General features: G+C 33.9%; 1 protein-coding gene across 2 annotated transcripts in view; it reads right to left on the bottom strand.

The window, feature by feature from the left end:
• Window positions 1–4,848: 4,848 nt before the first annotated feature.
• Pi3K59F (phosphatidylinositol 3-kinase 59F) overlaps window positions 4,849–24,069 on the bottom strand; it is a 50,161-nt gene continuing 30,940 nt past the window's right edge. Inside the window, exons 11-18 of one of the 2 annotated variants that reach the window (XM_069837951.1) lie at window positions 22,707–22,803; window positions 22,447–22,575; window positions 19,504–19,625; window positions 17,655–17,869; window positions 15,776–15,925; window positions 13,525–13,768; window positions 9,016–9,263; window positions 4,849–5,842 (exon numbers count right to left, since the gene is read on the bottom strand). In XM_069837951.1, coding sequence (XP_069694052.1) covers window positions 9,032–9,263; window positions 13,525–13,768; window positions 15,776–15,925; window positions 17,655–17,869; window positions 19,504–19,625; window positions 22,447–22,575; window positions 22,707–22,803 — 1,189 coding nt within the window. In that variant the 3' untranslated portion in view covers window positions 4,849–5,842; window positions 9,016–9,031. The remainder of the gene's footprint in view (window positions 5,843–9,015; window positions 9,264–13,524; window positions 13,769–15,775; window positions 15,926–17,654; window positions 17,870–19,503; window positions 19,626–22,446; window positions 22,576–22,706; window positions 22,804–24,069) is intronic. The other variant, XM_069837945.1, reaches the window with a different exon arrangement.

Raw genomic sequence — 24,069 nt, 5'->3', positions numbered from 1 at the left:
TACATGCAATATGTTTTAATGTTATAAAGCGTGTAAATAAAAATTGAGTCTTGTACACCCATACCTAACCTTCTTCCTAGAAGATATGAGACATGTATCCATCAGACTATAAAACGACTTTGGATTAGAAAACAGTATTTTTGTCAATGGTATCTACCATACACAAATATCTACTGCCACCCACAGAGAACGACATGATGGTACCGAAAGAAATGAAGCAGGAAGCAGATATGCCCGGACGCCAAGATAAATAACGACTGGACAGGGTTACCAGATTATTTTCCTAGAAATTCGCAATAATTGCCAAAAATCGCCCTATTTTAATTTCACATTCACTTTATCTTCTTAAGCCCAGTTCCGTTCCCATGGTGCTTATTACCACTTATTACCTTGCTCCTTTCCAACTTCCAAGCTCTGCTGGGTCCCCTGCTTGTTGTTTGTTATTATGCGGCATATACAAATAACTAGAGATGGCCGATATTTCACAAACCGATATTTTGTCACAGGTATTTTTTTGTCACAGATAAACCTGTGACTAATGACGCGAAATATCTGTGACAAAATATCCCTATCGAAATCTGCTCCGTATTCAGTACTCTGTGACTGTTGCAACGTCTGCGACTGATATTTTCTCCTCTACGTCGTGAGTTTGCGCATGCGCATGATACAATAACAGCAATCGGGCGACAATAACAGCAATCGGGCGGTGGTATTTGATTATTTTTTCGTGATATTTTATTCAATATTTTTTTCAAAGTGATGATGTGTTGCAAAGTTATTAGCGGCATTATAATAATATAATCATGAATCTGACATTTTGTTTTCATATTAAGTCTGAATATATGTTTTATAAATAGTTTATGTATTCCCCCGAGATCTTCACATTTTCATATTACTGTGAATATATATTAATGTATAAGATTTTCCACTCAATTTTTACGCAGTAACAATATTTTTTTTTTTAGTTATACTGTTAATTACAAACAGAATAGTTACAGGAGCCTACATTATTTTAATAACTTTATATGTACTTCTCTCATTTATGTATGATCCAGTTTTAATGTATAGCTCTAACACGAACAGTGCAGGGTAGTATTAATTAAAATAATTAAACTTAAAATAAAATTATTTGTAATAAGTTCATTACCGGTATGTTGTTTATGGTTATTAACTCTTAGGAAATCGCACAGTGCTTCCTAACATTGGTACTCGTGTGGGGTGTTATTTCACCCAATTAATAGGCCTAATCAATGTTCTAAACTTGATATTTAGTGATATTTATCTAGATATTGTTAAAATCATCAACTTGCAAGTAATTTTCAACTTTTAAATATAATAATATGGGGTAGTTAGCAAAAATTGTCAATTTTATAAATTCCAAAAAGATCTGACATCTAGCAGACACTGCTCCAACAAATCGTTCTCATTGCCCTTGCACACTTTTTAAATAGACCTACACTTACACATAAATGGGATAATTAATTGCATTTGAAAATAAGGGGTATCAAACGTTCACTCCGTGTCAATGAACGTTATGCTCTTCCGAACTTTCGAAGCATTTCTCACAAGCCGACAACAGCACCTATAGAATTAAAACCGAACGAGATAAAACTTATTTGGCTAAACTAACCTTGAGGTAGTTTCCTTCGTATTCCCCTTATACACCTTGCATATACGAATCTGTGACAGGTTAGGTTTGGTTAGTTTAGGCTTTGTTATGCCTTGGATAGGCCTATACGATCAACTGCATCTCCACAAACAATCAAATTCAACGATTTTCACTTCCGAAATCACCGAAACTACCTCAGCACTAGTTTAACCTGAGGAACTGTCTCTCCACAAAAAAATTCCTTATAAATGCAATGATTTTCACATCCGAAATTGCCGAAACTACTTCAGCGCTAGTTTCACCATCTTATTATAAATGATATAGTGATTACACGATTTAAATAATAATAATAATACCATTGGTTACCAATACTTTATCTTGTATAATATCCTATCTGAACAACTGTCTTGTTCTGTAATTATTTTCTATTGTTTTTCCGAATACTTATGTTTCGTTAATTTTTATTTTGACTCAATATTATAATGTTAATGCACGACTTGAAATAATTTATCGATTATATTATATACAATAAAAAGGATCAATTTTTAAAACGATTAAGATAATCATATAACCTCAATTTCTCCGTACCCAACTACATTAAAAATTATCAACTGATTCCATATCTACAATCAACTACGATATAACCTCTTGGTATACTTGGTTAACTTTTTACATGTTACTGTTCAGTTAGCTTAGTATTTATTTGTTAATGGTACATGTACATAATTTATTTGTTGGATTTTCCCATATAAACCACTGAAGTGTGGCGTGTATAGAGAAATCGTATTCACATTGCACTGCTCTTCAATATTTCCTGTTAATTTTTATCGGTGTGACAAAATATCGGTGTAATTCATGCATATTGTGCTTACTTAGCGATATAAAATATCGGTGTGACAAAATCACAGATAAAAGTCACAGATATTTAATTGTCACAGTCACAGTTGTCACAGATACTTGAAAATATCGTTTAAGCTCAACTCTACAAATAACAGATTATGCGGTATCTGTGGTGTGGTTCTGCAAGTTGCAACCTTGCACAAGGACAGGGTTGCCAAATTGGTATAAATGGAAGTAGCGAAAGCTCGCTGAAAATGTAGCCAACATTCAGAAAAAGTAGCTCAATATAAATAGCAGATTTATATTTCGCGAATTATAAGTTTAACTGATTCGGAATGTTTTTTAAAATCTCCCTTATAAACCCTACTTTGAACTTTATAAACTTTACAATCTACTTCATTGCTGTTGTCCTTCACATTCTGAAGCCAGTTTGAGAACGAAGTATCGTTTACTATTGCCTATTGAACATTTTGGTATACTTCTCCCACTTTTCCATTTTCAATAATTACAGAATGAAATAATAAATATTTCCATTTTCATTGATTACAAAACAAAATAAATGTATAAAAAGTTATTCACTATCACAATTTTAAAATGTTACTGTATATTACTTCTACAACAAACACAGTTCTCTTAAAATTATTCCACTATCAAACTCAGAATGAAATAATTAGCTTACATTATAATTAGGCTACAAAAAATGTCAATTCCCTAATAGAACTTCAAAACTGTGTGTCACTTTTACAACAGACGCTAGTTCCTAATTTAAGATTACTATTACTGTAATGAACTACATCAACAGTCACAAAAATACTAACGCTCGAAGTGAAGGAAAAACAGCAATAATTGACTATCTGCTTGCAGGCTGCACTGCACCACTGCATTTCTGTTGACAGTTGACACTGGTGATAACTGACTTGGTCATGTGACATTGTATAATATATCCTAGATCATATACAGTAGTAATATACGTGATCTAGAAATATACTTCACATAGCTGGTGGTGAAATAAGGCTAGACGTACACTGTAACAGTTTTTTTTAAGGGGAGGAAGACTATTACTACACCTATTATTTTAATTTTCCACAAATTCAAATCAGAAAAAAATAGCCCCGAAATTTTTTGAGTAGCCCAAAAAGTCGCAAGTAGCAAAATGGTGAAAATCAATAACCAATTCAAATTTCAAGTACCCTAGCCCAATTGGCTACTTCTAGCCCAATCTGAAAACCCTGCACAGGGATACCAGATAAATGAATCGCAATCGTCGTACCAAATTATGAAAATTGTCATAATTCAGCATAAAATTGTCGTACATTTCTGAGCTTTAATAACACTGATCTACAAAAAAAACTTTTTGTCTGCTACTGAGGAAATTTCAAGTGTTTTATGCTGAAATTGATATGCCGATTCCAGATCTATAATCAGATTTATCATAGAACGTCATGTTTTTTAGTTATGGGACTGTAACATTAATTCTAAATCTTACAATTCAGTATATAGGCCTACCTGTACCGTAAAGCCAGAGTTATAAACTGAGCTTATACTTGTTTTTTTGAAAGATGGGACATGACAGGACCGTTGCGATTGGAAAAACAACCGAATGTCACATACGTTGTAGGCTTGTTGCTATGGTAACAACGGTTGAGTTGCCAAACTTACCATTCTCACGTGGCAAGTGCTTAATAGCTCTCTTGGCGACATTTATTGTGCACACATTGGTACATTTCGTGTTCGATTCTCTGTCGATTTTTGTACTGGCTCTTGTTAAAAATGTTTGAACATGTCTGGGCAAGTTTTTGTACCTTTCCAGGCCATTTGGTTTCTTTTGTACAGACTAAAATTTTTCCTTTGTCAGAGGAGAGCCAATTGTTGATCCATAGGTTTGTAAAATGATACCTCTCATAGAAGAAAAAATATGAATAATATGCAATTTACAATGAACTGTAATTAGTCAAAAGACTAATTACAAATAACTATAAAATCAAGCAAAACCAAGCACTATGTACCAAAGCCAAAGATAAAAAATGGAGCATTAAAAAAAAAAAAAAAAAAAAAAAAAAGAAAAAAAAACAAATTATTCCAGAAATCCCACGTAAATCTGCAGTAGCAAAATTCAGACTGCCTACAGAACACGATTATTTGGCCGAACACTTGAATAAAATAGGAATTTACACAAATCCAAATTGCCCTCTATGCAACAAAGAAGAAGAAATGACTGAAGATCATCTACAAACCTGTGAAGTTCTACCTGACGAATCCACCACAGAAATATTGGAGAGCAAGAATGCTAATGGCTTCATTGCCAAAGCCCGGCATTAGATAACAACAACAACGAACTGTTTATGAAAGGACTATAGGAATGGAATGGAACAGAATAGAGTACAGTTACCACACAGAAATAAAATACACGAGTTAAAACATTTTATTTTTTTGCTCTTCTGTTAAAAATATAGAATTGAAAAGTTCAGAGTATGTACTGAGCACATATACTATTTCACATCTTATAAATGAAGTGTATCTGGAAATAGACAGACAAATGAAGTGTATGAAATTATTCAACAAATATTAATTTTGTATACAAATACGTTTTAAATAACAAATTTCTACAACATACAATAGTCTACACACTATACAAAAATGTTGATAATGTGTACTTTAATGCTTTCATTAAGGTAAATCTGTAAAATAACATCAAGCAGAAATAATGGACAGTGTCCAAATACTTGATTACGATGGTGTGAATATTTCATTTTTTTGCAAAAAGGAACATTGGAGAAAGTTCAGTAAGGCTGAACCTTCATCTATAGGCACTGCGATAAATTAGGAATTACTTTTACACTTTCGTTTAAATTACAATTTACTTTCATAAAATTTTCGTAAAAGAAATTACAGTATTACATTTGTGAAGCTGAACCTTCTCCAAATCGAAGTGCCAAATTGAGCAACTCTGTTTTATGTTTCCATTATATTGTAGCTCCATTATCATTAGACATACGGTAATAAATGTTTTTTTTTTATTTCGTTTGCACAGATAAATACTTTCAACTAGACTTTTCTTTTATTTACACATACTTCTTAATACTGTCACTGAAGAAAAAACACATGCTGGAATGGGTGTGGAGCTTAGTTTTCAGTATAAAATCTCTTAGAGAGGAAATCTCGAATATCTACCTCAGCTATGTACAAAAATTGAATAATTTACTACAATCATTCATACATATAACAGACTCTTCATGTACACATTCACCTGTGCACTAGTTTTTACCAAAAAGCTACACAACCGAACAGGAATATATTGATATCTGCACCAGACTGAAGAAATGCGAGTACTATCCACACTATTGTTGAATGGAAGGGAACATTTCGGTACGCTGAAAACTGGAGACCACAATACTGAAAATTAAACACAACAAAGAAGAATTATTAATATAACTAGCCGTACCCGTGCGCTCCGTTGCACCTGTTAGAAATAAATATAAAGTAATTACATAATTAAAATAGGACGTTTGATCCAGGGAACAACTTTTACAACAGTGCAACATAATCTGTTTCGCTCATTACCCAATTTTTTTTGCATTGCATATATATTTTATTCTATGTATTTTAACAAGATTCAATTGAGCATAGTTAAAATTTGAATTATAAAATAATGGATTGCTAAGCTAACGTATTATTACTGCATACTAAATCAATACACTCTCGTTGTTCGTTAATTCTCAGATATTAAAATGAGTATACATAAATATTATTTTAAGAAACACAGAAAACGAATGTACAAAATAGTCTATCAAATTTTCTGTGCATAAGAAGCTATTTTAATCTTACCTGTTCTCGATTTACTCAGACGTTACTGTAATAACATTATAGCATTATATCCATCTAGAGAAACTACACTTTCCAATGGTGAAATAATAATTAATTATACAAATCGGTTAATTTGGCTTCTGATATGACTTCATACAAACACAGAAACATTCTCTGTAGGTTACGTTTAATAGCTTTCGATTGTTGATGTCCAAGGCCCCTGTTTCGATTGTTGTTGCCCAAGGCCCCTTATAGACGAAGTCATTTGTTCTTAATTCATTGCACCGTCTTAGATGGCGTTATTTTAATTTTAAAACTCATTTATCTCATTAAATATCAGTCCTATCAAAATTTTGTAAAGAATAAAACTTATCGGAAATCATTTTTAAAGAAACTTTTGTTATGTAACATTTTCACAAAAATAAATAATAAGCGAGATATTTCGATTTATTTAATTCAGGCCCCCTTATAACCCCCCTTTTAAATAAAGTATTTTGAATGCCATATAGCCTAAAATCTAAGTTACAACGAATTTAATTTATATTCCAATTTTCATATAAATCGGTTCAGCCATTATCGCGTGAAAAGGTAACAAACATACAGACAGACATACAAACAAAAATTTCAAAAAAGCGATTTTCGGTTTCAGGGTGGTTAATTATATATGTTAGGACCAATTATTTTTGGAAAATCGAAAATTACCAGAAAAATTTCGGCTACAGATTTATTATTAGTATAGATGGGAGACTGCAGTAACAGCAAGGACATCAATGTGCGAACTGTGAAGCACTGCAGCAAGTCTGTTTCTTTATTTGTTTTGCTGCAGCATTGCTTTACATTTGGTGTAGCACTTCCAAATATCCACTGTACGAGGTTTGCTGTATGGTAAATCATGGCAAATGAGTGTTTTGGTCTATTGCAACATTTATTATTGTTAAAATCCTCTAGTAACGGTAATTCCATGTCATTATCACGGAAGTTGAAACGATTTAACACGTTCGGTTCCATTAGGGTTAAATTTATTACCAGTGCAGAGCCAGGAATTTAAGATGATGGAGAGCGCAAGTTTTGGGAACAAATTTGTCCTTAACTTACATGAAATATATTTGAAAGACAATAATAATTATTGTCTAATACTACGAAATTTAAAATCAATTTAGACCTCTAAAAGTTGCTATAAAGTAAAATCCATTCTCTTGTTGCAGAGTGAATCAACAGATGTGGACCCTAAATAAATTAGGTACTTAATTTAGTTATTGTGTTGAGAATGGTAGCTTCATAATAATCTTTCAAAATCATCGGTGAACTTAAAACAACTTTTCAGTAGATTTGTGAAGGGGTGATAATGAGATAGTCCAAAGCCACACTTTTAACAAAAATGGTTTTTGTGCGAGTTCATTTCTTACACATATGGGGAAGCTACTAGTAAAATACAGTATTATAAAAATTACTCAACAAATGACGTAAGTATACACCAAAAAAATTATGATACCGCACCTAATAGCACTGCACTCTAAACCTTTAACACGCTCTCCTGTAAAATTTTGTCTGTGTGGCTTAGGACTGTACCATTCTACATCCTTCATATAAATTATTTCTTATTCTAAATATTCATCACTGTTGGTAGAAATGATCAAACAATATTTTTCTTTCAGTGTCGCTCTTGCAACGCTAATGATGGATTGCTTCTTCATGCTTTAAATCTAATATAATTTTAAAATATTTCTTTAAAAATGAAGAGAGGGTTTCAGCCTGGTGAGCCCCCCTTGCTCGCGTCACTGTTTATTACTGCAGTAAAAGTAGTCAATGTTAAATTGTCCATCATTTTACAATCAGCTGGCCAGACTGCGTTTTTTTTCGGCTCTTGTTTCATTGCAGTGCTTTACAAAACCACTTTTAAAAAAAATGTAGTGTGTGAATGATGATGTTGAGGAGGAGGATAGGGGAAAGGGAAAGGGAAAGGGAAGAGAGAGTGGGAGAGTGTGGGGTAGGATGTTCACTTTAACATTTATAAAATATAAATATTTCCTAAAAACTTAAAACTTTAAAAGTGTTAAAATTATTAAAAAAGGTCAACAAGGTATATTATCTACCGTATTTGCTCGCGTAATTTGCGCACTTTTTAATTAACTTTGGTCACTGAAAAATTGGGGTGCGTAAAATATGCGGATTTTTCAAATAAGAGGTCCTGTTCTGAGTTTATCTCAATTAGTATATGTATAGGTAAGTATTTACGGTAGGGCTAATTTTCTATACTGGTAACTTGTCTCTACCAAGGACAAGCATTGTTAAAGTAGCGGGACTTTGGGGTTTCTTTCTGAAGCAGGTACTTCAGTTGCTGGTGAATGACCTACGATGGACTGTAGGGAAGGAAAATCCCTACTACACTGAAAAAAATATGTACGTAATCCCTACTACACTGAAAAAAATATGTATGTAAAATGTGTGTGCAAAATACACGGAGCAAAAATAAAGCTCAAAATAATCCCTTAAAAATTAGGGTGCGCAAAATATGCGGGGGCGCAAATTACGCGAGCAAATACGGTATTTTAACAGTTTCAACACTTTTAAAGTTTCGAGTTTTTAAGAAATTTTTATAATTATAAGCCTACATATTAAAACTTGTAACTTACATGTGAATCCCCGTTACTACTTTCTTCATTATTGCCTGCATAATTTCACAAAAATTCGGAATATTTATTTCCATGTGAAAAGAATACCAGTAATATATTTTTACAAGTAAAAAATAGCAAATTACTTACGCCATGAATAAAATAGTTACTTCCGCCAATATTGCGCAAACTTATGAAGCTGTTCTACAAGAACAGCCATGACAGCTGTGACAGACACATCCAACAGTGTCTGCATATAACTGACTGCTTCCTCTTCCTCCAAGTCTAGTCTCAGTTTGTCTTGTACCTTCTTCACAGCCTTGTCAGGCTCTAAAGCAATGTCAGGCACACTTGCATCCACCATAAGTGAAAACAAATTTAACATCAGGTTTGAATTTCTGGAATAAAATTAAGAAATATCTTACATAAATTCTGCAGAAGATTAAAAATCACAGTACAACAGAACACAAAAAGAATATGAGTAAAATGTAATACAGTATTAAAGACGTGATTAATAATATGACGTCCATATTTATTTCAGAAGACAACTTAAAACAAAATAATTTCTCCAAGAATTACTTTGAAAGTTTTTGAAATGAAAATTTTTCTCAAGTCTCAATTAAGGTGGAAGGTACATAATTGGCCTGCAAAAATTTAGTGAAATTAATTTTACGATGAAAGAGTAATGGAACGGAGAAAAATTCTCTCCGGCGCCGGGATTTGAACCCGGGTTTTCAGCTCTACGTGCTGATGCTTTATCCACTAAGCCACACCGGATACAACTCGGACGCCGGTTAGAATCGTCTCAGATTAAGCTCCAACTCTTGGGTTCCCTCTAGTGGCCGCCCTCTGCACTACGTCATAGATGTCTATGAACGCAGGACCGAAGTCCACACATGTGCTGAGGTGCACTCGATATGAGTGACTAGTTGGCCGGGATCCGACGGAATAAGCGCCGTCTTAAATCACGAAGTGATTTACGCATATCATATATATTATTTTAATGTACCGAAGTACATATGATATTTCCATGCAGATATTCTGCGTCATCATACGATGAAAGAGTAATGGAACGGAGAAAAATTCTCTCCGGCGCCGGGATTTGAACCCGGGTTTTCAGCTCTACGTGCTGATGCTTTATCCACTAAGCCACATAGACATCTATGACGTAGTGCAGAGGGCGGCCACTAGAGGGAACCCAAGAGTTGGAGCTTAATCTGAGACGATTCTAACCGGCGTCGGAGTTGTATCCGGCGTGGCTTAGTGGATAAAGCGTCAGCACGTAGAGCTGAAAACCCGGGTTCAAATCCCGCGCCGGAGAGAATTTTTCTCCGTTCCATTACTCTTTCATCGTATGATGACGCAGAATATCTGCATGGAAATATCATATGTACTTCGGTACATTAAAATAATATATAGAAATTAATTTTTTTTTTATATCTCAGCTACTATGAAAGCTAAATGAACAAAACTTTTCATGCTTAATATACGTACATTAAACTTTATGAAACACTATTCAGAATATTAAAATAGTAAACAATTACCTGTAAAAATAACAACAAATTTGCATAAGTTTTTTTTTACAACCACAACACATTTACATAATAAAATATACAATTAAACTATCTGAATGATTCTTTTACTGGAATGTTTTAAAGACCTACAGCAACAACACAGTCTAGGATCTTTTACCTATTCCTTCAGGAAATATATTTTTTTCTTAATTGTTACTTTCAATATTAAATTTTTTTTAAATTTTCGATTAAGAAAAAAAAATATTTCCTGAAGGAATAGGTAAAATATCCTAGACTATGTTGTTGGTGTAGGTCTTTAAAACATTCCAGTAAAAGAATCATGCAGATATTTAATTAATTGGATATTTTATTATGTAAATGCTTTACAGTTGTAAAAAAAAACTTATGCAATTTGATATTATTTTTACAGGTAATTTTTAGCCATTTTAATATTCTGAATAATGTTTTATAAAGTGTAATGTATGTATTTTGAGCATGAAAAGCTTTGTTCATTTAGCTTCTATAGTAGCTGGATATAAAAAAAAATAAATTTCACTAAATTTTTGCAGGCCAATGGTGTACCTACCCCCTGAACTTTTTGGGTAACAGTACATAAGATACAACATTTGGATACAAATGAAATATTGTACAAATACATGCGTTCATTTATTTACTCTGATGAAATCTCACTCACGATTGACTGTAGAAGGAAAGAGCACCATGTTTTCATGGAGGGGAATGCCAATGACTGCATAGAACTTGGGGCACCAACTGGCTGAGCAGTGCTTCAAGACTTTTAAACTATCTGGTCTTACTTAGCAGAATCATTAGAACATTTTTTTCCATTTGCCCCGTAAGATCCTTGTAGCCAAGCACATTAAGACACAGTCAAAATGAGTGTTACAGCATCTGTCAGCATTTTGGGTAAGTCTTGGTGAATTTGTGATTCATTTTTGGTGTAGGCGTATTTGTGTGACTTCAGAAAATAGAGAGAAATAGAGATAGGGGGACGATAATAACAGAAAAAAATATTTTTGAAGTATGCATGAATGTTAAGAACAAGAACAGCAAAAGTGAACATCAGGCCGATCATCCTGCTTACCTCCTACCTTTTCAAGTAACATGCAAAGCTAATGTGCTGCCCCAGCTACTCTAGACAGGAACTACTCCTCAATTTTTCGCTAAACTTTTATTCAAACTTCGCAATCTTACAGTTAGTGTGGGCAGATAATTTTTTATATTTGGCTATCTGCTGTGAGGATCTACCCATGTACGCAGTTTCAAGAGTTTGAGACAAAATTCAAAATTCTGCTCTTAAAACTCTAAATCAACTACATGAATGGAATACATCAAATTTGATGACACTCAATTTAAGCAAAAGTAACTACCAAATATTTTCACTTGGTAAAAAAGAAAGAGAATTCAATATCCAATACAATGGCCAACACCTTCCTAGGACTTATGAATCCAAATATCTTGGAGTTATTTTCGATAGTAAGTTAACATGGAGCAACCATTTGAAATACATTTCTGAAAAAGCTCGTAAAAGATTCCCCCTTCTAAAAAGACTAGCAGGAAAGAAATGGGGATGCTCTAGGAATACTTTGAACACTACATACAAAATGTTTATACAGCCAGTGCTGACATACTGCGGAGAAATTTTAATTACTTCACCTTTCATAAAGGAAATAGAATATGTTAAAAACCAAGCTCTCAGACTCATTACTGGTGGAATCAAAACAACTCCAATAGATTCTATGAGATTCCTCATTAATATTAACAGCATCAAAATGACAATAGAAGAAAAAGCACTGATTTAATATGAAAAACTTATTAGAGTACCAGGAAACAATTGGCATTCATACAGTCCTCTCTGTAGATTGAAAACTCAAAAAAGTTTCATATCCATTGTTCAAGAATTAAAACAGAAAATCAATATCCCGAATTTAAAAGAAAACCTACAAATTAAACCAAACCCTTTAAATCTATTAAATATAGAATATAATCTAAATTTAACAGAAGAAATACTAAAATCAGAAGTAAACACTGAAATACTAAAACAATTGTCTTTAGAGACAATTAATATTAGGTACCCTCCACAAAACTGGCTTCATTTATACACTGACGGATCCTTAATCTCCAGAGAACAAGGTGCCGGCGCAGGTGTTACGTGCTGTCTCTTTTCACTTTATAGATCTCTTGGGTATGGAACAACAAGTTTTGATGGTGAAATCATTGCAATAAGTGAATGTCTCAGGAATCTTCTATGCCACATCAATAAATTTAGGAATGCAGTTATATTGTCAGACCCCAAAGCAGCTATTCTATCAATAGTCTCTAAACACACACCTTCATCTCAAACAGCAGAAATGACTAAAATGCTCTCTCAATTAATATCACTCAATAAAAGAATTGTATTCCAATGGATACCATCCCATTGTGGAATCCTGGGAAACGAGAATGCGGATGCTTTAGCAAAGAAGGGCAGCACTGCTACTTACAGACCTGCTACTAAATCTACGTATTACTCTGTGAAAAGATTTATTAAATCTACATACTTAGACTTCAACAAACAAAATTTGATAACACAATCTCAAAGGAAAAAATGGAACTCTCTGCATCAAAATCCACAGTTAATTCCCGATTTTCCACGAAAATCGTCTGTAGCTGCATTTAGATTGGCAACAGGCCATGATTGCTTGGCCAAACACCTGCATAGAATTGGAGTATATCAATCCCCTAACTGCCCATTGTGCAACTCAAACCAAGAAATGGATTCGGAACACCTCAAAATCTGTGCTTCAGTGGCTGACCATGATAATATCTTTGAAAAATACTGGAGTGCAAGAGGTCAAATGACTTTATTGTCAAACGCCTGGCATTAGAAAACAACAACAACAGTTTCAAGAGTGGTTTTGACATTGGCTCATTAACAATTCCCTTGTAAGCAATTTAACATAAAAATAAAAAACTGGAAATTGTATAAAATTTCACTTAGTACAATTCAACTTCAGAAAACTACCTTCAGAAAAGTATAAATGTATTGGATAATATAGTAATCTCTAGTCAGCAAAGACAGAAAAATAACTTTTATTGGTATTTAACCAACAAATAACATTTAATACAGCTGCAACATTAAACCCACCTGCGCAAATGAAGAAAGGCATTGTAGCAATGTCTGCGAAACTTCTGGTAGTATTCTGAGCTCATTCCACCCATTGCTTCCACCATCTCCTTGCTAAGTTTCATGGGAGGTGGCAGAGGTTTAGGATCTCGACCTAAAATATAGCCGAAGTCAATGTGGAACAGCTTTCCTGATGTTGTGAGAAGTAAATTGTCCAGGTGACGGTCGCCCACTCCCAGGAGATATGTGATCACACTGTATCCAGCTGTAATGAAAACCAATATACAGAAGAGTTACTTATTAGTAAAAATAAAAATGGATGGCAGAGATGAAAAGCAATGTAGTAAGAGTGAACTCAGAAATTTTGCTAGAAGAATTGGAATAAGGGTTTTGAAGAAGAATAATGAAACCATTGTAAATATAAGAGAACATTTCTAAGATGATATAATAAAAGCTGCCTTAAGGATTCTTCACAATCATTTATAAGATGCCTTAAGGATTCTTCACAATCATTTATAAGATGCCTTAAGAATTCTTCACAATCATTTATACTTTTATAATTAATTAATATTTTACACTATTGTTGTTTACTATATTTGATATTATTCCATGCTGTTTATGTTTTTTTTCTTTAAAAAATTGAAAGTTCTATATACAATAGAACTCCTCTTAACTGGCACCAAAGGGACCAGGCTAGTTCCAGATACGAGATTTTGCCAGATAATTGAATAAATATTGGTATATATAAAAAAAAAAGTTCGTATTTCATTGTGCCAAATGTTGAAACTGCAACCATGTGAAGCTTATTTCTCTATCATTTGCTCATCTATACTAATAATAAATCTGTAGCCAAAATTTTTCTGGTAATTTTCGATTTTCCGAAAATAATTGGTGTTAACATGTATAATTAACCATCCTGAAACCGAAAATCGCTTTTTTGAAATTTTTGTTTGTATGTCTGTCTGTCTGTCTGTCTGTCTGTCTGTCTGTTTGTTACCTTTTCACGCGATAATTGCTGAACTGATTTATATGAAAATTGGAATATACATTAAGTTCGTTTAACTTAGATTTTAGGCTATATGGCATTCAAAATATTTTATTTAAAAGGGGGGTTATAAGGGGACTTGAATTAAATAAATCAAAATATCTCCCTCATTATTAATTTTCGTGAAAAATGTTACATAACAATTTTTTTTATTATTATTTCCAATAAGTTTTATTCTATGCAAAATTTTGATAGGACTGATATTTAATGAGAGAACTGAGTTTTAAAATTTATATAACAACGCCATCTAAGGCACTGTAATGAAATTAAAAACAAATGACTTCGTCTACAAGGGGCCTTGGACAACAGCAAACGAAAGCTATTAAACATAGCCTACAGAGAATGTTTCTGTGTTTGTATGAAGTAATATCGATTAAAGGATATACAAGACTTTTAAAATAACAATATAATACATTTTCACCGCCGCCTCAGATTATAGCGTTGTTGTTCCTGCAATAACTCCTATGTGCAAAATATAAAACTTTTTAATAGGAAGAAAAAACACATTTATTCATTCCATGGCAATGGTACATAAGAGATCGTGAATTCTTACATTTTCGACAGAAAGAAATATAATTACATATCACTATATATGCTGTATCACTATTTAAGTTATTTGAAGGGTTCAGAACCATAGTGGGCCAAGCACCATTTACTGAAGACGTAGAAAACAAGGGTTAAAATTAAGTTATTACCATAATTCAATGGAAACATATAGCAAGTAATATAAAGTATACACAATAAATGTAAATGTCAATCTTCATTAAACTATGGTTGCATGTAATAACAATTAAGAAACCTGCTAAAGGAATTGTCATTGCACCAAATGAGTGATCTCTGGACCAAAATGATCGCATTTTAATTATTTAAATACAATTTAAATTAAGTAACATATTAAACGATTTATCCTTCTATCAAACACGAATGTTCCCTGGATCTAATGTCCTATTTTAATTATGTAATTTCTTTATATTTATTTTTAATGAGTGCAGCAGAGCGCACGGGTACGGCTAGTAACTGAATAAACATGGATTTTCCTTATTAACACACAACACAAATAATACACAAATATTAGGTTTGAAGTATATAGTTACTGGTTATTTTAATTATGCTAATGAGATTATTTCAAAGATGTCCAAAAAATTGGATTCAACAACTGACAGATCACTGGCTGGCTTTTTCTGTGTTAATTTGATGTATCTGTGCTCAAATGTAACTTATACTTACCACAGCTACTAACATAGGTATCCATGACTTCCGGTGCAATGCCAAATGGACCTGTTTCTGATGGATGATGTTTCCTGAAGAAGTTCTGTATGCTACCTTCAGTTCCAAGAACTTCCGCTACTGGAGTCGATTCGATATATTGAAGAAAACCTTCAAAACAAAAGTGACGGAAACTAAATATGAGACACGTGTATAAAATAACAGTACTCTGAAAATACATTCTTTTATGTCTTTTGAGCTTATAACGTTTCCTACCGGAAACTCAATTGAGGCTTACCCTCATTATAATCATAATGAATAGAAGAGGTTGGTTCTAATGAGATCTTTGCGCTCCCATTTGCCATACCACTGATGACGTCTGCCGAAATAAGAGATGAAACATATGGTAACAACAGTTCCAACAGACCATGGCCCTTTAGCCCCGATAACATCAATCCCAATTTCAATATTCAGTTTCAGTGTGATTCAGGTTCAACCAAATTGAAAAACATTCGTGCCTTATAATTTAAGGAGTTAGAAAATATTATAATGAAATGTATTGTAAATAATAATTGTAAGCCTAATTAAATAATTATAATGTTTGGTATATAACATACATATTAGTACTAGTTACTTTATCCTTTTCTTCCCATTTTATGTAAACTCCCTTTTAAGGAAAATCCCTATTTAAGGAAAAAAAAGTAATCTCTGAGATTCGTTAAAAAGGAGTTCTACTGTAATTTCAAACACTGCAGTATGTTAATTTATGAACAATGAACAGTAACAGAAATAAATAAGGCTATTATAAAAGAATATATCCCTTCTGAACAAAAATATAAGGACATTTGCATAGATACGATTACGTGATGTTCAAAAGATTTTAATTGCTAAGTAATGTAATTGAACAAAATGACCACTACCGTGTATTTTGTAAAAGTGTTTGTGCGAGATCGTGCGTATTTGCTTGGTTTCCGCACAAAACCAATCCGCGGAAAGTCTAAAATTCCACATTCAGTATTCCCAACCTAACACACATAACAATTTCCCTCTTCTTACTGCTTAAGTGACATATTGATTTTACTGCTTTAGGCTTTTAACATATTATTTTTAGAGACGTTCAATATAGTAATAATTATAAAATGGAAATTTACCACTGCAATTTCACCTAAATTGCACTGTTAATTATTGTTTTTAAATATTTGCAAAAATTAAGTAAACTCTACAACTCCACTAAAGTTACTGGATTCGTGATGCAAGTAACATTAAGGAAGCCATGAAAAAATCAACAAGATTCATCGTATTCGATGTTATTACTGCAATATGTTATATAAATAATATTGTTAAAATATTAAAATGAAAAATAAATCATTACATAACCTTACTATTTCTTTTAAGTTCGCATTTATAGACTGGGGGAAAAAAAAGACAGATGTATATCACGGCCTGCTGTAGTATAGTAAACACAGAAAACATTTTAAAGCAACAATGTTGAAGCTAGATATTTTTGTTTTGCAAATTTGCCGTCATTGAACAGAAACCAAGATGGAGATTTCATTGCAACTAATTAGAAATTCCTCTTTCAGGTATGTAATAAACTATCTTCGCACAAAATAATGTACGATACACGAGCGGTATGGTTTCTTTCAATTCTCGGAAATTAAAAAAGCTCAACTACGTTTTGCTTTTTCAAACTTTTCCTCGAACATGAAAACTTCAACATACCGCTCTTGTAACGCATATTACTATTGAATGTGAGAGGATATAAGCTGCAAATGGTATAAGCTCTACAACCCAATGACAAGATTAACAGGTTCAATGGTTTGCAATGACGTAACAGATATGGAAGAATAAATGAATACATAAATAAATTAATTAATTAATAAAACCATTTTGTATTTACCGTGTTTTGTGCTAGTAGCAAGGACCCTGTAAGGTGTAAGCTTGAGATCTAACTTCTCTTTCTGAAGAAGTTTGTCCATTAGAGTGATCATCTGAAGAATAAGTTGGTCTTGCCTTAAATCATCTCCATGCTTGAAAATAGCCACATACTCAGTGCCTTCTGTGGTGAGAAATGTAAGCTTCGATGGCATAAGAGCAGACTTGAAGAGTGTTGCCCTGCAAAGCAAAGCAGTCACCAGTGACAAAATAAAATTTAAAAAAATTGTGCATATCCAGATGTCCTAAATGATACAAAATAATATGGACTTTGAGGTTTTCATGGTGATTGTGTGCAGAAGCACACTTTGCATATAGCATTCCACCTACAGACTTTTTTAAACGGGTTTTTCGGAAATGTTTTAAGTTAAAAAAATTAGCTTCTTTTACAGAAAGGAAGAACACTAATTTAACACGAAATTCTTTTAATACATCAGTAAACATAAAGAAAAAATAAACAACGATCGGTCATACTATTTTATTATTACACTTTGGTTTCCAGTTCAAGTGTAGGCAGTCAGGACAGAAATATGATATGCATGCAACCTTAAAACTCAACTATGTTTATTTTAACAGTCATCAAAACACACTATTAAGTACATTACTAATACATCTAATATTCATATGTATGAGGTCTCGCCCACCTTATTGAATATTACACAACTAATATGAATTCGTCTATTGTATTATTACTATTAAATACGAGAAAAATTCGTACCGGCACCGGGAATCGAACCCAGGACTCTCAGCTCTGCGCACTGAGCGCTCTTACCAACTGAGCCATGCCGGGACACGATCCACGGCGCCGGCCGAACCCCTCTCGTAATGCTATTTTACGGCCTTACTACCTGCACTTGAGACGATACACGTCATATATGCAGGAACGCATATTTAAATGACTTTGTGGCCATATTCAACATCAGTTTGTGACAACTGCTAACAGTTAATACATCAAATATTCATATGTATGAGGTCTCGCCCACCTCATTGAATATTACACGACTAATATGAATTAGTCTATTGTATTATTACTATTAAATACGAGAAAAATTCGTACTGGCACACGATCCATGGCGCCGGCAGGTAGTAAGGCCGTAAAATAGCGTAGGGGGGTTTGGCCGGCGCCGTGGATCGTGTCTCGGCATGGCTCACTTGGTACAAGCGCTCAGCGCGCAGAGCTGAGAGGTTCTGGGTTCGATTCCCGGTGCTGGTAAGAATTTTTCTCGTATTTAATAGTAATAATACATTACTAACATACACACTTTGTTTTCCTCTTTTAATATTAATTCTCCCACAATATTTTATTCCATTTAAATTAAATTATATTCCATTAAGAATACCGGGTACTGACAATATTGAATGCATTATTGATCACTGGGCCAATAGCAATCATATAATTTAAGCTGTGCTCATGTTTGAATCTAATTTGCAGAGACCTATCAGTGTAGTGCAATGAAGTGTTAAATCGTTTGATCACGTTTCTTTAGTAGTGGTGGCAGGGGTATGTCTAAGACAAGTAAGATAGACGATATAGTTGTTGATGTTTCGGAAAGTGAAAAGTTAAATTGGTAAATGTTCAGTACATCATAGCCACTTAGTAGCAACGCCATATTGTATTTTGGTCCAGGGAAAATACTGATTTTTATGAAAACTCGCATATTTTTTACAAATGCATGTGCACATGAATCTTCGGATATTTCAAACAAATGTTGGCTTTAGAAGAAGGAAGCTGATCGTGTAATAGCTGTGTTCAATATAAAATACGACAGCAGAATGTTTAAACATTGAACAAGCCATCTTTTAAACATACTTACTTTTCTGGAACTATTCCCTTTATGTGAACATCAGGATCAAGTGGGAACGGTAGAGGTTCAAATGATGCAAAGTTAATCTTGAAAGCTTCTGGGTCAGCAAGTAGTGCCTGTAGCCTTTCTGTCTACAATGAAGAAAACTTAACGTTAACAATATTAAATTTATTTCTTTACTAATAACGTAACAATGCGTGAAATTATTAAGTTTCCTGACAAAACATCTAATGTAAAGGTTTGTCTTCTTAATCTCATTATTTTTAAATACAGTGTGTGCCAAAAGAAAAACGAAAGTAACTGAACTGTATTTGTATTAATGAATGTATACATATATTCTTATCAATAGGTGAATAATTGGTGACTGGCATGCTGCATTAGATTGCGGAGGAATATGGTGTGTTGAGCATTATTTCGAAAGTTACGGTATAGGATGGGAACAGGGTCCATCCTTGGAGAGTGGGTTTGAAGAATAATTTCAAACAGACGGTCATCCAAACAAAACCATACTGAGTTAGATTCAGATGTTTACAATCACAGGGTCTGAGAGAAAAACAATGCACGACAATCAGCAAGGCCACTAAATACCAGAACTAATGACAATGACGGCTGTGTATTGGACAAAGTGCTGCAATTCCCCAAGAAAAGCATATGGCATATGTCTGTAGATCTGTGCACGAACAAACCAGTGTGCGTCATATGGTAAATGAAACTGATGCACGCTTGGCTGCAAAAGGGTATCTGTCGGATACAGAGGGGAGAGCCATTAATCCTTCCCATTGAAGGCTTTAAGGAACCAACCTGGACAAATACCCAATGCCCCATCCCTACCTTCCCGTGGTGCAGCTGTTAGTAAGCATAATTTTACAAGCTGAACTAAAGGGAGGGGCTACTCATCAATTAGCACTGGTCAGCTTGATGAGTTAATGACTGAATTTGGTATAATTTTCCTCTATTCAATACCTAATTCCCTCTTTACCCTTTCCTATCCAGTCCTCTGACTGACTGAACTCTTACTTTCTTCGACCCCGACAGCATTAGAGCATTCGAGGCCTAGGGGTTCATTTCCCTTTCCTTCCTCCTCTTTCTACTTTTCTGTTCCTAGTGCTGACCTGCTATGGCACTAAAATCGTCCTCCAGTGGCTTAAGGAGGGAAAGCTGGTGATCAACAAGATCTCGCAGCTAGGTCCAATGGACCCGTCGACCAACAGCAGGTGTGGTCCTCCAGACATTCTGGGGGTTGTGTGTGAATGAAGTAGCCACCAAAACGTTACAATATGGTGTTCACTTAAATCGGCTACGACTTGCCATTTAACCACTCCAATATGAAATGAGTACCATTAAGGTAAAATTATCCGGAGGTAAAATAGTCCCCCAATTGGATCTCCGGGCGGGGACTACTTTAATGGTACAGAATCAACTAAACATCTTACAATGGAATGCTGGTGGTATAACAACAGGCCATGATTGTTTGGCCAAACACCTGCATAGAATTGGAATATATCAGTCCCCTAACTGCCCAGGAATATATCAGTCCCCTAACTGCCCATTGTGCAACTCAAACCAAGAAATGGATTCGGAACACCTCAAAATCTGTGCTTCAGTGGCTGGCCATGATAATATCTTTGAAAAATATTGGAGTGCAAGAGGTCAAATGACTTTATTGTCAAACGCCTGGCATTAGAAAACAGCAACAACATACTGCATACAAGTTCTTCTTGAACCGAGGACCTCACATTACTGTATATTCAACATATGCATTATTGCAGTCATAAGTAAGGAACCTGTATATGATCCACAGTACCTGAGTAATTATTGGTGGTAGTTGGATGAATATCACGTTTTGTTATGTGGCCATGTTAACAAGGAAAACATGTGTTCCCTGGGTTGGCAGAAACCAGAGGAATATGTCCAAAGGGATGCAATATCATCAAAACACAGTGTTACTTGACTCTATTTCGCGGAAGATGACAATAGGCAGTGAATAACAATTACTGTTGCTGTGTACAGGGAACAAGTGATTAACAGGTTAATTTGCAATTGCTTTGAGACCTTCGTGGTCTGGAATTCGAATATGTGTTCCAGCAAGACATGTGGACCAAGGTAATACAACACTGCTAAAGGAACTCTTTCCACGTGACACTATGTCACGAGGAACAGACTTTTCCTACTCCCCATAATAGTCTCGATCTCATTGACATGTTGACAGAAGATTGCTTCACATTAACACCCAATAATGATTCTCTTATCAGACCAGTGTTCTGCCAGGGTCAATGCGATGATCACACACGTGGAATACGTTGTTCGTAATGAAGGGAGACTTGTTGACCTTGTTAATGTTCGATAATATAGTGAATGAAGAGCTCAAACCGACTCTTTCGTGCAGTTACTCCTCCCTTTTTTTTTTGGCGCACCCTGTATAAATTTGTATATTTCTGCAGGATACACATGCAGCAGTTGTAGGTACTGTCGTTGGCATGATTTGCAAGAAATACAGTAAAACCTCATTAATATGAACTCTCTTAAAATAAATGATTGATTAATACGAATTTTGGTTAGCATGAACTATGAACTGTTTCCAAGGTCCTTAAGTCATTACTGGTCACTTAATCTGAACCAATGCTTTTCTTGCATGTGTTTTTTTTTTCACAGCATGTACTGATAAATAGCTATGAAATAAATTCTAAAGGAATAGTGAATAAAAATCGTGAATAATGTTTAAACTTTGTATGATGGAGCAAACAAATCTCCTCTCAGATTAAGAAACGTTTAGGAAATGCAGTAGTTGAACAATTCCAGGCACAACATACAAAATATATTTTAGGTTCTTTAGTATACTTCAAAAATGAATATTGTTTTTGTAAAATATCAGCTATGGCACGTGCAAGAAAATGCATTAAGTCATAACTCAAACAGCTAAGAAAAAAAATAAATATAATTGTGAAAACATACCTTCTTTTTCCTGTTCCCACTTTCTCGAGCAACTGTTTTTACTAGTCGCACTAGTTTGTCTATAAATGTCTGTTGCCTAGATAAAAATTTTCTCCGTTTCTGCCACTCTGAATTACCCTTTAACAGTGTCTGTAAGTAAATAAAAACAAGAAACTTAAATACTAATATCTATAATCAATAATAAGTAGCTAAAATATAACATGAAAATTAAGAGTAGCATAAATTTGCAAGCTGTTTCTCAGTAGGCTTATTTCACTTACTTGGGAGAATGTCTTCATCACTGTAAGATACATATCTCGTACTTTGCTGTCTTGTTTCACAGCTGGTTCCTGATCCTCACATTCTATTAAGAGATACCTGCACATGAAACATTACATGATTACTGTCACATCACAAATATACTAACACAGTTTAAAATATGCTGATGCAATGTTCTTTCTTTTCACTGAAAAACAGTTAAGTATTAAAGTTACTTATATTGTAGCCATAGCCTCATACACAGACTTCTTACTTAATGTGTTTCCCATACAATATATTTAACTGAAGTTCCTAATATGAACGAAATAAGAATTGATGGTGCTAACAGTTTTAAATATTAGGTTGTCCAATGGACCCGTCGACCAACAGCAGGTGTGGTTCTCCCAGGGTTGCCAGATAAAGGAAACAAAATCATCGTACCAACTCATGAAAATTGTCGTACATCTCTCACTTCGCTGTAGATTATTAGTTTACCGGTGTTCAAATCCTGATTGGGACAAGTTAACTGGTTAAAGTATTTTATGGGATTTTCTCTCAACCATTAAGAGAAAATGCGGAGTAACTTCGGCGCTGGATCGTGGATTTATTTCGCTGGCTTTACCATCTTAATCTCAATCAGACGCTAGATAACTATCGCAGTTGATAAGCATCATAAAATCATATAATTGTACCACAAAATTTCAGTCTCAGTAAAGAATACTACTAATAATTATATATTGTTCACATCCATAATGACATTAGACATTCAAACAAATCACCACTAATTTCTTCATCATCAAAAATGTCATCGCCGTAAAGCATGCACGATGACGTTGTTCAGAAACAACATTGTTATATTTTAATCAGAAGAAATTTCATTTTTGTTATTTAGTATCAATCAATACGACAGCTGATAATTATATAAAATTAATTCACTACAGTCAACTCAAAACCGACACTGCTATAATGTCACGCGTTTAGACTCCTTAATCCTATTGCGGTACTATTTCATTCATAAAATACTTCCTTTATCAAACATACTGTACAAGGGAAGTTAATTTAAACTGGTATTACTTTAGCATACATGAAACCTAGAGCTCAAGATGACAAATTATGACTTGAATGACAAGCGTAGTCACCAAATCGATTTTCAAAGCATTTTCCCCACTCTTAAAATATGTTCCTTTTATATTAGTGAAGGACATACTATTGAATGAAGAAAGCTTGTCTAAAAAGGACGAATTAAACATTAATTTTATTTCAATTATATACCAATATTATAAGTTCCAAAATAATTTGCTTGCGTGAGCTTTCTGCTTTATTCATTTCTTGCTTAGATTAGGGTCAAATTTGAAAATAATTGCGGCCGGTGGCCTTGCGAGCTGT

This window comes from Periplaneta americana, chromosome 1 (genome assembly GCF_040183065.1).
Source record: "Periplaneta americana isolate PAMFEO1 chromosome 1, P.americana_PAMFEO1_priV1, whole genome shotgun sequence".
Lineage (NCBI taxonomy): Eukaryota > Metazoa > Arthropoda > Insecta > Blattodea > Blattidae > Periplaneta > Periplaneta americana.
The sequence above is the reverse complement of the archived record's forward strand: the minus strand, read 5'-3'. Positions and strand labels throughout refer to the sequence as shown.